This window comes from Pseudopodoces humilis, chromosome 3 (assembly GCF_049639895.1).
Source record: "Pseudopodoces humilis isolate 2021_Gansu_Grassland_sample_001 chromosome 3, ASM4963989v1, whole genome shotgun sequence".
NCBI lineage: Eukaryota > Metazoa > Chordata > Aves > Passeriformes > Paridae > Pseudopodoces > Pseudopodoces humilis.
The window spans coordinates 33,633,046-33,652,911 of NC_142202.1; the positions used below are offsets into that span (position 1 = coordinate 33,633,046).

Here is a 19,866-nt window from a genome sequence, read left to right on the forward strand (position 1 = left end):
GTAACAAGCTAGTCCTATAGAGATTTTACAAATTCAGTTGTCGCAGAGAAATGAAACACAATACTGTGAGGACTGCTGCAGATAATAATCACCCTAAAATGAAGCTGAGAATAAAGATGTCTTCCTTATAGTCATTAACAGACCAAGCTGCCATGAGGCCTCTAGACCTTCACAGACCTCTCTATATGGTAACAATCAGACAACCACAGAATTTCAGAATGTGGTCGCAAAGAGCTTTCCAAGCATTTCACAATATCATTCCCAGGGAAATTTTGTGAATGGGCAAAAAAAAAAAAAAAGATCTATAGAATATGAACGCAAAAGACAATTATATTTTCAAAAAGAAAAATATAATGAATTAATTTTAACCTATGTATGAGAGTATTGGTTTCATTAATATATGCACATATAACTTCACTTAAGTATTTTTTGATGTTATATGTTGATTCTAAAAATGACACATAACCAGCCTGGGGATATGATTTCCTAAAATATTCCACATGCTGAATGGTTTTTACACCTCGTCCTACCCTTTCACAAACTGTTAAGTGATCCTTGAAGACTCTTTAGCCTGCTTATTTTTCCTAATCATCATTGCATCTGTGAGGATGTCATTTACCCAAAACTAATCCAAGATTTCATGGCACTTGAGTGATCATCCTTAAAAGAAAGACAAAAAGAGGTCTTCACTGCCTCTGAGTAGAATTGCAGCAGCTTTTGTCAGGCACAGAACGCCAACACGGACAGGAAGTAATTTAGCATTATGTCATAAGCCTGAAATTTTCTGTGTTCTCTTTTTTGAACTGCCTACTGATGAATCAAAGCATATGTTACAGTTTAAACTTTAGGGGTTTCTTTTTCTTCTTCTGTTTTTTTCCTCTGTGCAGCAATTATTCCATAAATCATATTATGCTTGGAATTACATTTTCATCAATACCTTTCTTACTGTTTCTAATCTTGAAGGAACACATTTAGCTATGGCAATTGACTCACTCCAAACAGGCATTTGTGAAAATAAGAACAACTGTGTATAAAAAGAGACTAAGTGCATAAACTGCTATGAAGCAAGCCTCATTTTGCCTATTCCATTTAATCTCTCATCAACAAATTTGTTGTGTGAAGGTTGTATAAATATGAAGCAAACCAGAATATAATCAAATCAAGCTAGGCTCAACCCTAGTAAGAGATTGCAGTGAACAAAAGTTTATCTACTACAACCACTGACCTGCTACTCCAAGAACTTGTGATGTAAATGAGCATAAAAACCACAAAGTCACCCAAGGATGTTCACCATTCTCTATAATGCTGAACAAGCTTGGTAGTTCTTGAAAATAACTGATGCAGGTGTTTGGCAAAATCAATTCAACATTATTTTGAGGATAAGCACGCCCTTCCTGTTGCTTCAGTTGAAATTCCAAGATTATTCTTTTGAATAGAAAAATGCCAACATTACCTGCTTTTCTTTCATTCAGAGTTGTCTTTCATAGTAAGAAAAACCACAATGAGGGCAGAGGCAATTTTCTCCTCTATTCTGTCTATTCAATTAGTAGCAAAAGGTAAGTATTATGATAAGGAAGGAAAGCTGCTAACGGGCCTTGGAAAACTCTGTTTCACTGGCAAGGAATTTCTTTTCTCAGCCTACCTTCTCTTGATTCTGGCAGAGTAGACAATCACATTCAAAGCAATACTGGCGCACCAGTTGCTTTTGGCGTTCCCTGGTAGGCATCAGTGATTCAACATAGCTGATGGTGAGCTGTATGCAGTACAAATGAAAAAAAAAAAAAAGAGTTGGCATATTTTACAAAAAATCCATACTCTGTATTAGCATATATATGTATTAGCAGAGGCAACACTTTTCTGATACAACATTTTCCCCAGCATAAAATAAAATGCTAACAGATTATTTTCTAGAAGAAATTGACTAGTTTTACATAAGGTGAAAAAAAGAGAAAATAATTTCTATGGAAGAACACCTTTTCACATTTCAAGATCAATATTGTTTAAAATTATTAATTCTACCCAAAATTATCACTATTTCAACTTTTAATCCTAATTTGGAAGAAAAATAAAAGAAGGAAAGTAAGAAAAGATAGCAAAGAAACTCTGCATAAAGTATCTGAATTCCTTGTGCATGAAATCTCATTTTCTGTCTAGCTCCAGAGCTTAAATGTGTATTTACCACTACTGTTATACACTATCCAACTATCTCCAAAATTTTTTTCTCAGGGAAGTCTCTACTTTCTTGCAAATATATGTTTGAACCTGAGGATAATTCCTCTTACGCCACAGACATTTTCAGTATGTCTGTGATGTTTCCCTTGTGACCAAGGAAGCACAAAAGCATTGCAGTCTAACTTGTTGAAACTATTGACAAGAAGATTTATTGAAATTATAAAAGAAAATGTGTGCCTATATTTGTGCCATTTTCAAGTTCTTACACTGTACAGCATGAATTCCAATGAACTACAGAGAAGTCTGTAGTTTGTTCACTTTGATGCCTCCCAGAAAGAATTTTACAGGACTAACCATTCTTAGAGTTCTTGAAATGTTTTAAGTGCTGCACAGGCATGAATTAATGATAAGGAAAAGAACATAACAAAAAACCAGCTCAGTTCAGACCAGCTACAGTCACACATGCGAGTCACACAAGTGATTACACTATATGCCCAACACACTTTGAAACACTCCAGAGAGGTCAGAGCTGAAAAAAATCAGGTCACATTATTTCATCCTGAACCTAGACACTTCAACTAATTGGGAGAATTTTCACATGGTTTTCAGTTAAATCATGAGAGTCCATTCAAAGAAATTACGGAAAGGAAAACCTGACCAATTTTAGTAATGACCATGAAATACATTGTAAGAACTTGCATTTTGCAAATTAGTGAGCATTCGAATTGAATGAGCAATTAATAAACAACTAAAACAATTTCTTTTCATTTTTTTCATTTATTATTACAGTGTAATTTGATTACATATTGAAGGAGGACTATGTTAAAAGAAGTCTGCTGAGATAGCAAATTCAAGCATTTAAAATAAATATGGCCTCATAATTGAAGCTTAATTGTATAATTAATGAGACAAATTAAAATTCTACAATTAATCATAAGCTAGAAAGTGTGAGAACTTTGTTAGGTTTAGAATTCTATATAATGTTGTTCTGTCCCAGCTTGTGCATGTCTGAGCCAAGAGAGGATTAGTTTCACCACTACAGGCTTACAGCAGAACAGTCTGTACTAATATTTTATGTGGGAGCCATAGGCTTCCCTCTGATCTTTCTGCAGTGAATGAATGGAAATTGTCCTGCTTATTTATTCACCATCCTTTTCTTCCAAGCTTTGTCTCTTCTGCCCCATTATCTCCAATATCCCTCTTATTCTTTCTCTTCTCTTCCCCTCAATGTGAGTATAATTTTCCTGTCTTATTCTCAACATCTGATTATCTATACCTGTTTTCTAGCCATAAATTCTAGCTCCTTACATAGCCACGTTTGGTACAAAGGGATGATTTCATCCCTGTCTCAGAACAGTCTCAGATCTGTCCTTCAGCCTTATCTTACACCTTTCCCCACTGTGTTCACTTGCTTTCCAAAGTTAACAGTCCTTATTGCCCTACTCTGATTTCTCAAACATCTTCAATGACACCAACTTTGTCCTCACTTCTTTCCACAGCTGGTCTTAATCTGCCCCCTCCTTGGTGCAGTAAGAAAGGTCTGTCTCCCTTCCCACAAAGCATTTTCCATCCAAACTGCAGTCCTAACCTCATCCTTCAGACATTCTAAACCAAATTTCCCTCTCTCATTAAAAGTCTCCTGATCTTCATGTCTCCTTGCAACTCACAAGTGTTTTCTGTCAAAGTCAATCCACACACTGGCTGTTTCCTGTCTCTTGTCCTCTGCATAAACATCTCTGGTTTTGACTCTTGTCCTGCTGGGCTTTAGGTTCAGGTGGCATCCAACAGTAAAAAGGATTTAATCAAGTTCAGACGCAGTGCAAGACAGTAGAAATCTTCTGGGAAAAATAATTCAGGCAAGATTAGTCTATTTCTTGCCAAAATACTTAAGACAATGGTTTAAACCCCGTCCTTACTGTTGAAATCATCATTAGGCAGGGTTCAGTTCTAATACTGCAAAACAAACACATAGAGCCAACATTGAATATACCTTACCTATCTAGCTTACAGGCTTCATTCCTTTCTCTCTTTATATTTATAGCTTTTTACCCCCTTTTTTCATTTATGTTGCAGAAATCTTGGGGGTAGGAAGAAATTTCAAAAAAATACATTTCTTTTCCAGAGGTTACCATAAACTTAACAACATGCTCAGGATTAAAATATATGACTGCTCAGAGGAGGAGAAGAGGCTTCATCACATTGATCTCTCCTTCTAGCATTTTAACAACTTGGGGTCTCTCTTGCCCAAGTTCAAATTCCCAGCCATGCCAGCAGAAATCTCTGAGTGAAAAAATGTGTGTAGTTGGCAGACTGAGTGGCAAAATATAATTAGAATATTTAGAAACATGATCAACCTCAGTGACTGAGCCTATACTTATAATTTAATTCTTTAAACACAAATTTTCTGTATTCAGGTCTCTCTCCTAGCCTTGCTTTAATTTTGGATCACTTCATTAGATGCAAGGCTCATTTAACTTGTACATATTTGGGAAATATGCCCATTTATCAAAGGTTGTCTTAATGGTATTTGCATGTGGGATGTATGCTACTAATTAAAACATTACTTAACTGACCAAAGCTTGCCTCTTTATTGCATTGTTTATAAAGAATGCAGTAAATCTTTTACCCTTGAACTGGAGAATACATATTAAAAAATATATTGCCTTTATGAAGGCAAAGCAAGGAATTATTTAACAGACTTATTGACTCTTAAGACTTTCTCCTTAGAAATACATCACTGTCTGAGCCCTACTTCTTCATCTGACACAGAAATTCTTTAATCATGGATATGGTGGTTAGTTTCTTATGTTCCTCATCTGCTAACTGAGGTAGACACAATTTTCCATTACTGCCACGATGCAGTGGACTTAATTTATGTGGGGTTTTGTTGCCCTGGGTTTATTTTGTGTTTGGTTTTTAGGGTTTTTTTTGGTAATAGAATATAAGCCACAAAATTTATAGAAAGAAATTCTGTAAAAATTTAAAATCAACTACTTCAATGCAAATGGCAGGGAGAAAAAAGGGAATCTTCTTGGTTTTGCAATCATGGGTCTCAGAATCTTAGGGAGGGCTGTGTACAGAAATCTGTTCCTGAGACAGAGTTATAGAAGTGTGTAACACTCTGCACTCTTTCTGTTACGGATTATAAGATCAAAATGCCTTCTAATTCAAGGAAAAATTTGTTTATAAAAACTTTAATGGGAGAAAATATAATGTGTGAAGCACACACAGATACAAAACTTCTCACAGAACGACAGTAACAGAAACATTATATAGCTTGGTTGAAATCTATCATGAAAATAGATTTATTTGCTCATCATCTGAAGTCATTATTTGTTTTCAGTTTCAATTAAAAAAAATTGTTGCTCTGTAAGGTACAGTCAGTTATGTGATATTCTGAAGAAAGATAAAAATTTGCTCTAACTGAACTCTGAAGCTGGTGAGAAGCAAAGCACCCATTTTGGAGCAGAACTGCACCTCAGCTCATCCATTCTGTCTCCCAGCAATACTAACTGATTTGAATCCATACAACTTCTGATTGGAGAGGAGGCGAAATCATCTTATGCCTGCCTGCAAAACACCAGGTAGAATCAGCAACTAACAAAAAGTCAATTGAAATTATAGCGCACATCTTGATGCTGTTTGAAGTGGTTACTTAAGGGTAGGGGAATGATGAAGATCTCTTCAGAGTAGACTGCTCGTCTTTTTAACAAAACTAGCTGATAGGCTACCTTATCAGTAAAGAAGCCCTTGTGATCTCTAGACAAATTATTTTTGCTTTTTTATAATCCTTCCCCATATCTCAACTTTCTTTGCAACACTTACATTTCATTTTTGCAAAGAACTGCAAGTAAAGGAAATCTTTGTATGCTGTCAAATTAACATCACCTAAAGTTACCAGGACTGTAATGGTCAGCATTGCAGAGAAGCTGTGGAGGCTCCATCCCTAGTAGAGTTCAGGGCTGGATTGGATGGAGCTCTGAGCAACCTGGTCTAGTGAAAGGTCCCTCTGACCACAGCAGAGGATAAGATGATCTCTGAGGTCTCTTCCAACTCTAAACATTCTGTAATTCTGTAATTATGTTGAACGACAAAAAGTTGTTATAATTAGTTCTGAGATATTGGAAGCAAAGTTCAGAATGCTGAGATGACCACAACAGCCAGTCATCTCAGCTCCCCATGTCTCTCTGTTACCTTATAATTCCCTGCAAGTTGCTGTGGTCAACAACTCCTTAGCGTGAGTAAACTGCTGTAGTGTACTTTGACAGAAAGTGCTACAAATCTGCAAAAATATGTTCCTGTATGGAAGGAAAAGCCACAGTCCTCTTCTACCAATGTCAGCTTACCATGCTACTTAATTTCTTATTTCTGATAGATCTTAGTGCTTCTTTTCTATCAATTATTAACTAGAGGGTCTCATTCTGTCTGCATCTAGTGTAAGTTTGAACAGGAAATGAAAATTTCTAGTGATTGTAATTTTCTTGTTGCCTCATGACTTGAAATAATGATCATCTTACTATCTCAGAGCACCGAATTTATTCAGAAAACCCAATCAGTCTCCTCCCTAACATGTATCTAGTCTCCCATTAACTCAAATCATGACACCATAATAGAAGTTAAAACTCAGCTCACAATAGATGATACATGTACATATGTTTTTAAATTCAATACCTGGCTATCACTAAAACTCAGCTCACCCTGCTGCAGGGAAGCAGTAAGGCTGTGTGGAAAGTTGCACCAAAGTCATCATGCAGAACACAAAATGAAAAGTTGGTAGAAGCTGTGTATAAGGAAAAATAAATAGGCATTGACAGTAATATTGAGCTGCTGACTTGTACATACCTTCACAAAAATTTCAGTTCCCTTCCTCTTCCCACAACAGATCTAACCTAATACCAACTTTGTAGCTTTACTTTGTCTCTTAAGCCTAAGGCCCTTTTTCTTCCTGATAAGACATTAATATCTACAATATTTTTAGATAAGCAACCCATCTTAGTGAACTGGGAAGCCAATAGGAAAGTTATGGATTATGGATAAAATAGAAGGAAGGTGTCTATGAGTAACACTTAAACAAGAATACTGGGCTGAAAGATGTCTACAATTAATAGCTCCACAAACATATATTGCATCCTGAAAGATTTCTCTTGGCAAAAAGGTAAGTATGCAAAAACATTTCTGCTGGTTCTTAACAATGTTTTGCTGAAAAAAATATTCTACCACTTACTTATTTTGATGGCCCAAAAAATTTCTTACCATTTACTTACTTTAATGGCCTACTATATTTGAGTAACAATACATTAAAAAAGAAGAAGCTTCATAGGGAAGTAAAAAAATACTGTGTCTAAATCAAAATTTGTATGGTTTTCATATTCCCAGAGTTTTACGAACAGGTGTGAACTATATTTACATTAGGTTATGATTTTGAAATGACCAACAGCTAGGACTGTGTAGGTCATTGGTGCATCTGAAGTTACATACATGCACACATTTCTTTTCAGGTCTTACTAAGCAAATTCAGTACTGCATTGCTGAAAAACACATTTGTTTTGATTTCTAGCCACAAATACTTATTTTCAAATTAATACAAGAGCTGCTGTAAAAATAAAGTAGAGAATACCTTAGATAAAATCAGAAATCTCTTGAAAAGGATATTTTGAAGTCTTTTCTAGTGAAATGGACAACACAAACCTTGTTTTGCTGCTCTCACTGTCAATGAAAGGTTTACTACATAAGCATGATTGCTGCCTGACAAATGTAATTGTTGCAATGACTTGGGGAACACTGCATTCCACTCAGAAATATTGTAAGTGCTCCCGTCAGGGTAAAGACACTCAAATACAAACAAAATGAAGTGCCTAGAGGAGGAAAGGAGGAACAGGAATTTATCAAGACTGCTAGTGATTTATGAGAAGTAATGATTATGGGGCTCAGGCAGTGTGAAGAGATGATTCTATTTATCATTTTTCCCCTGATAGCTATGTGCTACAAAGTGGCATCAATATATCATCAAAATATTAAGCTGGTGGCCCAGCAGTCTGGAATTTATTTAGGGAGATGTCATTGTTGCAGGTGTCTGTGATGGAAGGGAGGACAAGTTAATTACCTCTTCACCAATCTGGATCTCTCGGACAGAGTGAAGTAAAAGCTGGTATCCTTCAAAAACGATCACGCAGTTTGGGTCACAGCTGTGGTTCAGTAAAGACATGCTATGAGGGGTGGTTGAGGGGGAAAGAAAGAAAAAAAACTTAACAGAGGAGTCTCCACAGCCATTTCCCTTTAATCATTTGAAAGTAGCTAACATGATTACATCTGAAGTATCAAGCAATTAAGTCACGAAACAAATAAATTCCCTGTTAAATCAGCTGCTCTTGGTTAGGGGAGGAAAATTAATGCTTAGAAGATTTATATTCATTGGTAATAGGAGTCAGGATCACTTCATGTGTTTCTGCTTTTTGTGTATTCAGGGCAGGAGGAAGGCAATGCCCACCCAGTGCCTCTCTGAGAGTCCTGATTCTGGGGACAGGGCAAGTGGGGAACAAGGTAACCTGGACAGTTCAGAGCAGTTATTGAGTTATATTTCTGCTACTCCTGCTCAGTTTCAGGGCACTAACCTAATTGATTACCTCACTGTCATTGCAAGCACAGCTCAAAGCGGCCAACAATCAACCTGTATTTCATATCAGGAGAAAATACTATGTCCCAAAGCCAAAGAAGTCAGTGTATGGAGTTGAAAGAAGAAACGTGGCCATTGCCTCTGTTTTATGCCTATTTCGGCCCAGTCTCTGTTCTTGTGGCATGTGACAGCTGGGACAGCACAGCTCACTAGGGAGCTGCTGGCACCCTCAAGAGACACAAACACGGGACCAACATACCCTTCCCTCTCTCTGAAGGAGGCTGCTAACAACATCTGCTATATACTTTTGAATCACAAGTTTCCTTAGCTGAGAAACAACTGACTTTGCCAGGAGAACATTTCTGCCGTAGAAGAAATGGGGTTGATGGTTCTTTCCTTTCCATGTGGGAATGATCCATTGAGAGAATAATTCTAGCATTATCAGCCTGGAAGAAGAATTTTTGGCTTATGCAGCTCCTGGATGCCTTTATATTCTGTCCTTGTCCTTGTCTGATTCAGCAACTCAAAATCCCAACTGCTGCTGGTAAAATAGAGGATGTTGCTGAGATTCAGAGCCCTGCATCAAACCATGTTTATTTAGTTTTTTGACTCTTAAAGGAGGTAACAACAGGGGCCTGACTCTTTTGGTATCCCTTCTGGCCTAATAAAATATCTGTGGTTAATCTCCTCAAGAACTCACTGGGAGAATATCCATTATACTTATTGTGAGATCACTGGGCACACTCTCAAAGCTGCTGCAATGTGACGCACAGCAAGACCACAGGATTTTACCTATTTTTAAATATATTGTGATGCTGAAGTTGTCAAGCCATACAGCAATATACAACCTCTTAATAAGGCTTAATACAGAACTTTGAATTAAATCTCGTCTCAAGGAGGCACTAGTGGGTTTGATGACAGTTTCCTCTGGAAGCACATGAATTCATCTGGAAGGACATTTGCCCAGGACTTACAAACCACAGATTTAAAGTTCTTAATTTTCCCAGTTTTTTTTCTGCAACAAAATGCAAACTGCTCTGAAGTGACCTGGGAAAGAATCTCTTGCATCCCTTGGCAGTGCATTATCATTAAACACAGATGGATACTTAAGGGCTTTTTTTCAACCAAAAGAAAATATTTCCCTAATAATGATGCTCCAAAATAATATTTAATTTTTCTCAAGTATTGTCTTCATTCCATTATAAAATCAAATTACTGTTTTGCACTTTTCATGACACTAATTCCCATGTCCTCCTAAGCACCTTTTCCTCATCTTTACTACAAGGCAGACCTCAAGATATTAAGTGTCCTCAGTCAAATCTTATGACATTAGAAAGAGAAGAAACAACAGTGACAAGCCCACTGAGGTACTGACAAACATAATCCAACCATGTATCAACAAAAAATTAGATGGTAAAACATACTTTTAAACTACATACTAATTTTCCATGTCTGTGATTACAGGTTAATAATTCTATGAAGACAAAACTTTCATAGGTACATACTTCTTACGTAATACAAATAAGAAACAATAATAAGAAATCCAAATGTTAACATCCATCTCTTATCTTTTCACCTTACTTGTTTCTTTGTTATGGTATTTTATTTATAAATATACCCATCTTTTTCATTCAGAAAATTACTGATTCTGAAGGTTCTCAGCTGCAAAGTATCTATATTCTTAAAGCATCACTGAACAGGTTTCCCTTAACTAGTCCCAGTTGCAGATTCTTGACATCAGCATTTATTCTTACTTAGAAAAGACCACCTCCATAAAAATAAAATAGAAAGATGTATACTATCTAAACTTTTTAAATGCTGTAATCAGGACAACTAAGAATGTTTTCAACTAGATCATATTTTTTTACTCTCCTTTAATTTATTTCCATTTCCCAGTTTCTCATTTAGACATGCTACCTGCTGCTTTGATGGTCCTTACAGCTACCTTGGAAAAAAGGAGAGAAAACTGGCAGAGATTTTGCCTGTGAATGAAACAGTGTCCACAGTACCTGGGATACAGGCCAACACCAACATCCTGCATCTCTCCATTACTGATGGTGAAACAGTTACAGGTCACCTGTAAAAACAAAGGAAAAGTCCAGGATTACCAGAATCATTTGGAAACCCCATACTCAAGTGAAAAAAACCTTCCAAAATAAAACGAAGGGGCAAATGGTAATTAGATGGGAAACATTCAAGCCCAACACTGGTACTCTTTCATTTTAGAGTCATCACATCTGGGTCACACTCTCCTGTAAAACTGCTGTCAATTAAAAGCAGAAATATTAGCATCCTGAAAAAACATGGGGTTAAACACATGCAGGGGCCCTACTTTCCTGTCCAGAGAAGAAAAAAAATCCACCCTACACAGAGCCTGAGAAGTTCAGCTCAGAAACAACCCAACAGATGATAATGACTACTGATAGAAAGAGTGGCTGTTTCTCCATGTGGGGACTGCTGATGCCAGGCTGCCACAGCATCTTTTAATGAGTAGCAGTGGAACCCAAATAATATATATGGGGCTGTTTTGAAGTAAATAGCAGCCTCATTTGTGGCAACAAGAAACAAATAATATCTAGTGGATACAAAAACAAATAAATCAAAGACTGTGCAATAATGTATCTTTCACATTATGGGTATTTTGGTTTGCATGTAGAAGGTCTGACAACAAAGCATGTTCAAATTACCATCCAAGAGAAATACAATACTCTTTTTAATTTCAAATATTCAGATTATAAATGTATTCTTCCTGCATACAATCATACAAAATTAAAGTGGTTTTAGAAAAGATGGGGAAGAATGGAGGATTCCTGTAAACAGATTTAGTCCTACCCCAAACTATCAGACTGAGGTTTTTTGGTGTTCAAGGTATAACAGCACTTAATAAATTATTAACAAGTACAACTTTCATGTGCTTAAATGAAAAAAACAGAACTCAATTGTGAATGTATTTTTTAAGTATTTGATTTTTGGGGAAGAACTGGTTTTGGGGTGTTTTTTTACATTTATTTTTTAGATATGTTTGGTCTTACCAATGATGTCTTAATACCTTCTTTAGAAAAATATTGCATGATACTGCATATACAAGAAAAGTCCCAGGTCTCTTCTGCATAGCCTTAGATTATTAATATCATTAATTCTCATTAGAACAGAAAACAAGTTAAAAGTAGGATTTGGCAGACATGGAAATGAGATTTGAAAGTTGAAGTTTTATCCACAGAGTAATTGTCCAGAACAATAAATGCACGCCTATGTTTTAAAGAGGTATGCTGAACAATTTAATAGCATAACTTATCGTATAAATTGACAAATTGTTATTTATGAGAGCATTAACCATAAAGTGAAAATGAAATCCTCTTTCAAAATTTCTCATAAATTCTGACAGCAACATTAATTTAAATAGATGGACATGCAGTAGGGCATGTGTTTTCGTTAACCGTTAAACAATACTTTGATTACTCTATTATTTATGTAACCCATTCAAATATTCCCTATCAATTACCAAAATCATATGTCTTAATTATTTCTTTCCTGCTGACATTGGGTATAAAGTGTCAGACAACTTCTGAGCAAAGATTAGTCCATTTCAAGTGGCAATTATCCTGGTTCTAAAAATATTGACTTGATTTTGGTATTTATTGAAAAAATAATGCCTTCCAGGTAAAATAGAAAGAAAGCCAGCTTTTGTGAGCCTTAGCTCTCTCTAACAGATCATAAAGTAGCAGAGGTCAAGCATCTATTACAAACAAATGAACTCCTCTTTCTTGCAAATCTCTTATTATTACCATAACATATTTATATTAATAACATTGGATTTTGACATAGTAGAGCTACAGAGACTGCTTCATCATTTTCTATTAAAGTTATGTATTACATTATGTGAAAAGTTTTACACACAGAAGTCACAATCGTTCTACTTCTTCCTTTTTGAAACATGCATCAGTTTTTTATACCAGGATACAAGCAAAGAAAAATTTGAAATGAATGAATATGCTGAGATTCAGACATGAAGAGCTATTTTTAATAGTAGTTCACTATGAGGCACTTCTTAACCTCTCTTAGATATTTTTACAGTATATGGGTGCATCTCAATATCCAGTGAGGTAGTGAAATGCCATCTAGTTTCCAATTATTTATAGTTTCAAATGTATTACTGGGAATCCAAGGTATGCAGGGCCAAATCTAAAAAGGTATTTAATACACAAGTTAGGCAGAAGCCTAAGTGGTCCCATGAATTCTGAGCGATATGATTCAGTGCACAATCCTGCCAGAGGTATAGGAGGTATCAGGTGCTCTGAGGCTTGTTTAACCTCCAAGAAGACAATCCTTCCCCCCTTTTAAATTCAGGAATGGAAGAAACCAACAGTGTACACATATATACACATATATACACATATAATGTGTACCACAGATAGTAACCTTAGTCATGGCTGCTTTCTGTGCTTGGCAAGTGGAGATAGAGGAAGATCTCACCATTTACAGTGTGAGAAATTCAATGTAATGACAATCCTTCACAGACAGTTAGCAGCCTACAATGATATAAAATATGAAGTATTCATACTCTGTCACTATATGGTTTGGTTTTTGTTCTCTTAGATTTGTTACAAAGTTTCTAAAAATCTACTGAATCACCTCTACATTTCTATTTACATAAACTTTTAGGATCTTTTAAGTCTGAGTTAAAGATCTGTTTTATCAAGGGGAGTTATGACATTTCAAAACAAGTGTTGGTGTTGTAGACCACAACTCCCAAGGAACAAAATGAAGATGGGTTTTTTTTTAAGAGAACACCCAAAGAAAAATCAGTTTTCCTAGCTCCCCAAAATTCACAGATGTAGCTCAAATAACAACCAAATCTGCAATATTTCTGCAGGAGAGCATAAGCATGTTGCTTGTTCCTGAGGCAATCGTTTACAGATCAAAGCCTAGTAGGACTGGAAGTTAACTAACTCCTTTTCTAGGGGGGAAAAACCCCAAACACATAAAACCAAGGCAAACCAAACATTTTCTCATGTATCACAGCATTTCTTTCAAGTTTCATGGTTGTCTTCCACAGAGTGTTTCAATAATGGCATTCTTCCATACAAATGTATGCCCCTTGTCATCTTAACTCCTACAGAATAATTTATCTCAGTAATTTAATTTGTGCTTGTTCCTTCTGAATCCTTTAAAAATTCTTCTCTATCCAGCTACAAAGCACTAAGAGAGCATATCCACATCTAGAAGCAGAAGCAAGTACTCACAGAGTTTGTTATACCCACAAATAAAGAAAATTGCCACATATTTCAGAACTTCAAAGTGGAAAGACAAATCCCTTTTGCTATTTCTAAAATTTCTGAAAAAACACATCTCCCAGCATGAGAACCAAGGGGAAATTCTCAGGGGGGAGTCACAAATTTTTCAAGCTTTCAAAATGCAAAACTGAAATATTCTAGAACTGTCAAGGTTTACCATCATAGCCTGTTAGGCCACTGAGCTCTAGTCTATAAACTGACAGTTTATAGAATCACTTCAGAGTGTTTGAGTTGGCTCCATGGCAATAAATCCTGCAAGTTTGTTTAAAAGGAGCTGGTATTTGAAACAACCAACAACATTATACAAATCGACTGAATTAAATAAAAAGATTTATTCTTTTGAGGCTGCACATATATTAGAGAAGTACCCTGAACCTAATAAGGTAGCACAAGTAGAAGACATCATCTCTCCTAGACTGGTAAACACACAATAGGTAAACCAACTTTATTGACTGGCCAATACTCTCAGGCATACCTTATCACCAAACAAAAATTATTGCAACCTGTTAAATTTGATTTTCTCTCTGAATGACTAATGAAAACTCTGTAAATTTACCCTATAAAGAGGTCACTGTTCTCAAGATGTCCAAAGCTACTGTCTGAGCAATCTCACTCAGTGCCAGACTCAGTCTAGTGGATAGTCATGATTTATTTCAGCGCTTGCACTTGACAGAGTATAGAGGCTTCAGTTTTGCAACATAACGAGTTGAATTTGCTCTCAGTTCAAACCTCATTCCTACAGCTTTATAATGAGGATTGGCCTTTGGGTTAAACAAAGCAGAGTTAGACTTGATTGCAGGACATTCCAGATTTGGAATTTCAGACACTCAGACAATGAAACACATCAATAAGGGTGTAAGGGAAAGAAAACAAATCACTATTGGCTAACACTATTGGCACTGATCAAATTACAAACACCAGGTCTAATAATCAATCATTTTGTCTCCATGTGTTCCCGTTACTGCAACACAGTGAGGCAGCTCTTGTAACACATGTAAGAAACCCTCACAAGGACTTCCAAAGGGTGTATTGCACTGATAGGGTCAATATAATTTTCAGCTCTGATCTACAGTGATTCCAGCCATCTCTGTAAATGGTGTGTTACAGCTGGTGTATTCTAATCCACCACCAGGAAGAAAGCCGTAACAAACCTCTTTCCCCCCTAATTTATGAACCCAATGTAACGTAAATTAAAAATATCTATTTAAAAAAGCCCTTTCATGGATTATTAAGTTTCTCATTCGCACCAAAGCTGCCTGGGTATCACTTGTCATGGCCAACTATTTAACAAAAAATACTGCAATGAGTTTTCATATTAATTGGCTTCTCAAGAGACTCACACATTTTTCCAGGAGGAAGGGGTGAGCAGTAAATGCTATGTGAGGGGCACATTACCTCAAATGACCAAGGCATACCCCAGAGACCTAGAACCACCATATCCCACTACAGTTCTGCACTGACAGCTCTTTCTCATTTGAGGATGAACAGATAACAGGCACAGATGGCTGACAGATCTCAGATCTGCTAATGACTTCATTTGGCACACAGAGCACTAGAGCAACAGTGCTAAACTGTAATGCACAGTATGCCACAGCAGTGACAGACCTGTCAAGCCCCTCGTTTGAGTGTGCTTCACTCAACTGCTTGTGCCCACAGCCCAGGACATCCAGACTTTCTACTCAGACAGAGCTCTGAAATCTCAGTTCTGTCCATGGTGGGAAGGCATCTTTTACCTGAACACTGCACTGAAAGGATCCCTGTAACGAGACACATTTGAAAACTAGACCTTTGTGCCTTATATATACATGCTTACATGTTTTTACTATATCAGGAATTTAGAATGGAATTCTACATTGCATCAACTTAGAACACACTTACTGGCTTCCATAGGAGCCACAGAAACAAAATGAGATGAAAGAGCTATCAGAAAGAAGAAAGTAGGTGAAGCAGAAAAAAGAAGCTTCTTTAGTGTTTTGACCAAATTACAGAATAAGCTGAGCTGGAAGCAACCCACAAGGATCATTGACTCCAGCTCCTGGCCCTGCACAGGACAATCCCCAAGAATCACACCATGGGCCCAAGAGTATTGTTCAAATGCTTCCAGACAGAAATCAAAATTTTAGAAGAAGTTAGGAAAGTTTTCTTATTTAGATTTTCAGACTAAGTAAAGGGCACAAGGATTCAACTGTTTATGGTATTTGCTCAGAAGCCAAAGTATGCTGCAAAACCATGAAATTTGAAGAATTTGTTTCACACCTTGACTGATTTCACAAGTATTTAATTTTACTTCAAAGAATTCCTACTAATCTCTTGTGCCAAATCATCAACATTTTGGCTGAATTAAAGACCACCATTAATTCAGAGCTGGTTACAACAAAGATATGCATTTCTGATTGCTTTCTTAGTTCTTCATCTTAAGCCTTTGGACATCTTTCTTCACATCAACTAAAAATATTTCAGGCCTTTTTTGCTATCTTAGCACATGAAGTTTCCTGATGAGTGTGCAGAACACAGGTATCCCTTGCAGACAGGCTGTCACCACCTACAAGCCAAGAGACCAGAAATTTGGCCTGACATTAACAGATAATTTAGTGCAAGTGTGCTTCAGGCATCCCTTTATAGCACTCAGATGCAGTGCAATTTTGATTGAAATGGAATGAAAATAGGTCATGGCAAATTACCTCCTCTCTCCTTAATCCCACACATACCTCTCCAATCTTTCAAATAAAAATATTTAGCTATGCAGCTAAATATATTTGATTACTAAGATTTCAAAGCCATCATTACTAGGACAAATGTTATGTTTGCTATGAGAAACTTTTTTTTTTTAAATGCACATGCAACATGCAGTTATGAACTTGGACTTGAAAAGGTAAAGCTTGAAACATGCAAAATTATTTCACTCTTACTGTAAAAAAAAATATCTTGAATTTTTGTAGGACTCCCATTAAAAGTTTTGTGTAACCCGTCTTAGCTTTTTCACAAGTTTTCCTCTGACAACAGTCATCAAGTCTCATGGTCTCCTTGGTCAAATTTTACCTTTTACCCAGCTCTGTAAATGTTATTTTTCCTGCTTTTTGGAACAGAACTGAAATGCATCTATTTCTGGAGCAGAACTGGAGAGTGGGAGCTGCAAAGTCACACTAATGGATCATATTACAGTATGCTTGCAGCATTTGGCATTATTAATTGGTGCATGACATCCTTCTCCTCATCCTCATTTCCCTACTGGTAACTCCACTCCTGTGAAATGGGGCAGAGTTATTAACTTGATTTCAACAGCCACTGCATGCCCACTTATTGAAAACACACTGCTTGCTTATGAATGAGATCCAATCTCATGGGTATCCAGGAGTCATTAACTGACTTTGTGTTTGTCTTGCCTATTTTGTTACAGACAGATGGTTAAATGTTAAAAAAAAAAAAAAAAAAAAAAAGACAATATGAATTGGTAGGGTGATTTTCAGCTATGGATGCTTGTATGAAAATTATATATTCAAAAGCAAAACATTAATGAATTACTCTTATATAACTTCAAATAATGATATGGGTGGAATAAAGTACTATGTGCCACTTCTTTCCATTACCCAGATGATCTCCTCATACCAAACTGCTAGGCAGCTTTAGAGAGAAATTCTCACCTAAGTATTTCAGTGTTTGATGACTTTTTATCACAGAGGCAATATACTTGTTATTCCTTTTGGAGGTGCTTGCTAAGCTAGACCTTAAAGTATATTTACCTCTTGAAGTTCATCAATCATAAGTCTTTGGATTTGGCCTATTGGGCAAAGTGGAATCTCTCCTCTCCTCTCCTCTCCTCTCCTCTCCTCTCCTCTCCTCTCCTCTCCTCTCCTCTCCTCTCCTCTCCTCTCCTCTCCTCTCCTCTCCTCTCCTCTCCTCTCCTCTCCTCTCCTCTCCTCTCCTCTCCTCTCCTCTCCTCTCCTCTCCTCTCCTCTCCTCTCCTCTCCTCTCCTCTCCTCTCCTCTCCTCTCCTCTCCTCTCCTCTCCTCTCCTCTCCTCTCCTCTCCTCTCCTCTCCTCTCCTCTCCTCTCCTCTCCTCTCCTCTCCTCTCCTCTCCTCTCCTCTCCTCTCCTCTCCTCTCCTCTCCTCTCCTCTCCTCTCCTCTCCTCTCCTCTCCTCTCCTCTCCTCTCCTCTCCTCTCCTCTCCTCTCCTCTCCTCTCCTCTCCTCTCCTCTCCTCTCCTCTCCTCTCCTCTCCTCTCCTCTCCTCTCCTCTCCTCTCCTCTCCTCTCCTCTCCTCTCCTTCACTCTTTAACTATTGTGCAACAATATCTATTCTACCGAGGGGAGGGGATAAGGAATGAGGGTATCATTAAAATCTGGGGAAAGCTTTTTTCATGCCATTGCTTTAAAATTGCTTCCACCAGGAAATTTTTGAAAGCACAAAAGCTGACAAAGTTTGAAGGAAATTTCAAAAAGGATAGAAAAAAAGGAAAACATCACTTCCAAAATGTAATGGCCTGAAATGAGTACTTTTAAATCTTAAAAACTTACACAAATGTAAAAAAAATCTTGATTTTGAAACTTCTGAAACTGGCAACAAAACCTATTTGACTTGATTAATTTAGAAACATGAAAACAATTTTTTATCAAAAAACCCACTTCTTTTTCAATTTATTTTTTTATATGCGGCATGCAGTTTTTGAACCAGTAGTCTCACTCTGCTACTCAACTTACAACCTAAAACAGAGATGACTGGGGAGTTTTAGAACTGAACCTAAGACTTTTTTCCTTAGTATGAAAAGGACTTAACTTATTTCCTTAGTGAAAAGAAATACACCAAAACCCCATATGGAAGCCAATGACACTGACAACCTGCCTGTGTCCATGATCAGTGAAAAGCCAGGCTAGCTCAAACCTGCTTTGTTTTGTATTAGCCAAATAAAATTTCAGGCTCTTACAATGTTTGCACATTGAGGCCCAAAACAAAACTGATACAGCTGCCAGTTCCTTCAATTTTTCTTATGCTTTTTCTCTATAGATAAACTACTGTTGTTTTTCTTTTGACATAGTTTTATCAAAAGGAATAAGTATTGCTCTTTTTATCATATCAATAAAGAAAAAAAGTAAAGGTTTTAAGTTACTTAGATTTGTTTATTTTCCAACCTATTCCTATAATTCAAACTGGGTGACATTACTAGTTCTAAAAATCAGTGCATCAGACATGCCCATTTGTAAATTCATCACCTTTGCTGAAAGGAGGTGTTATAACCTCCTTTCTTCCAATTAAAGACATAAGGAAATCAGTAAGACAATAAGAATGACACACTATGTTCTTCTAGATAGCTGGCAGTCAAACATATTGTGAGAGCAGGTAATTTAAATTATGTATAAAAGCATTACTCAACAAATATATGAGCTGTTTTAAAATGCCAGTGTTGAATATCCTAAATAAACTATTCTCCTTTGAATTTTTTTGAACACTTAGTTAGCATATGGCTGCAGAATCCATTTTTTCTCACTCTCAGACCTTCCTTCCACAGGCAGTGTACAAACAGTGCTGTCAGATACAATGACTGGTGCAACTGTGCCATAGCAGGTGAGGTGTCTGAGGCAGGCTAGACCTGCCCAGGGACAGTGAAAAGGAGTGGAGGACCACCTGGTATTCATCCAGCATATCAAGTCCAGGAGGCAATTAGAAGTTCAACAGAAAAAAATAAAGCTGTGAAACAAAAATCTCTCTCTGCATTCAATTCTGAAACACTGAAATACCTAGCTGATTGCCTTAATGAGAGGTCTTTTGAAAGAAAAGAGTAGTGGCCTTTTG

General features: G+C 36.9%; 1 protein-coding gene across 2 annotated transcripts in view; it reads right to left on the minus strand.

The window, feature by feature from the left end:
* Positions 1–19,866, minus strand: part of SMYD3 (SET and MYND domain containing 3) — a 400,426-nt gene that overhangs the window by 68,179 nt on the left and 312,381 nt on the right. For both annotated transcript variants that reach the window (XM_005526874.3, XM_088052979.1), the window contains exons 6-8: positions 10,795–10,862; positions 8,276–8,378; positions 1,643–1,753 (exon numbers count right to left, since the gene is read on the minus strand). In XM_005526874.3, the coding sequence (XP_005526931.1) occupies positions 1,643–1,753; positions 8,276–8,378; positions 10,795–10,862 (282 nt within the window). The remainder of the gene's footprint in view (positions 1–1,642; positions 1,754–8,275; positions 8,379–10,794; positions 10,863–19,866) is intronic.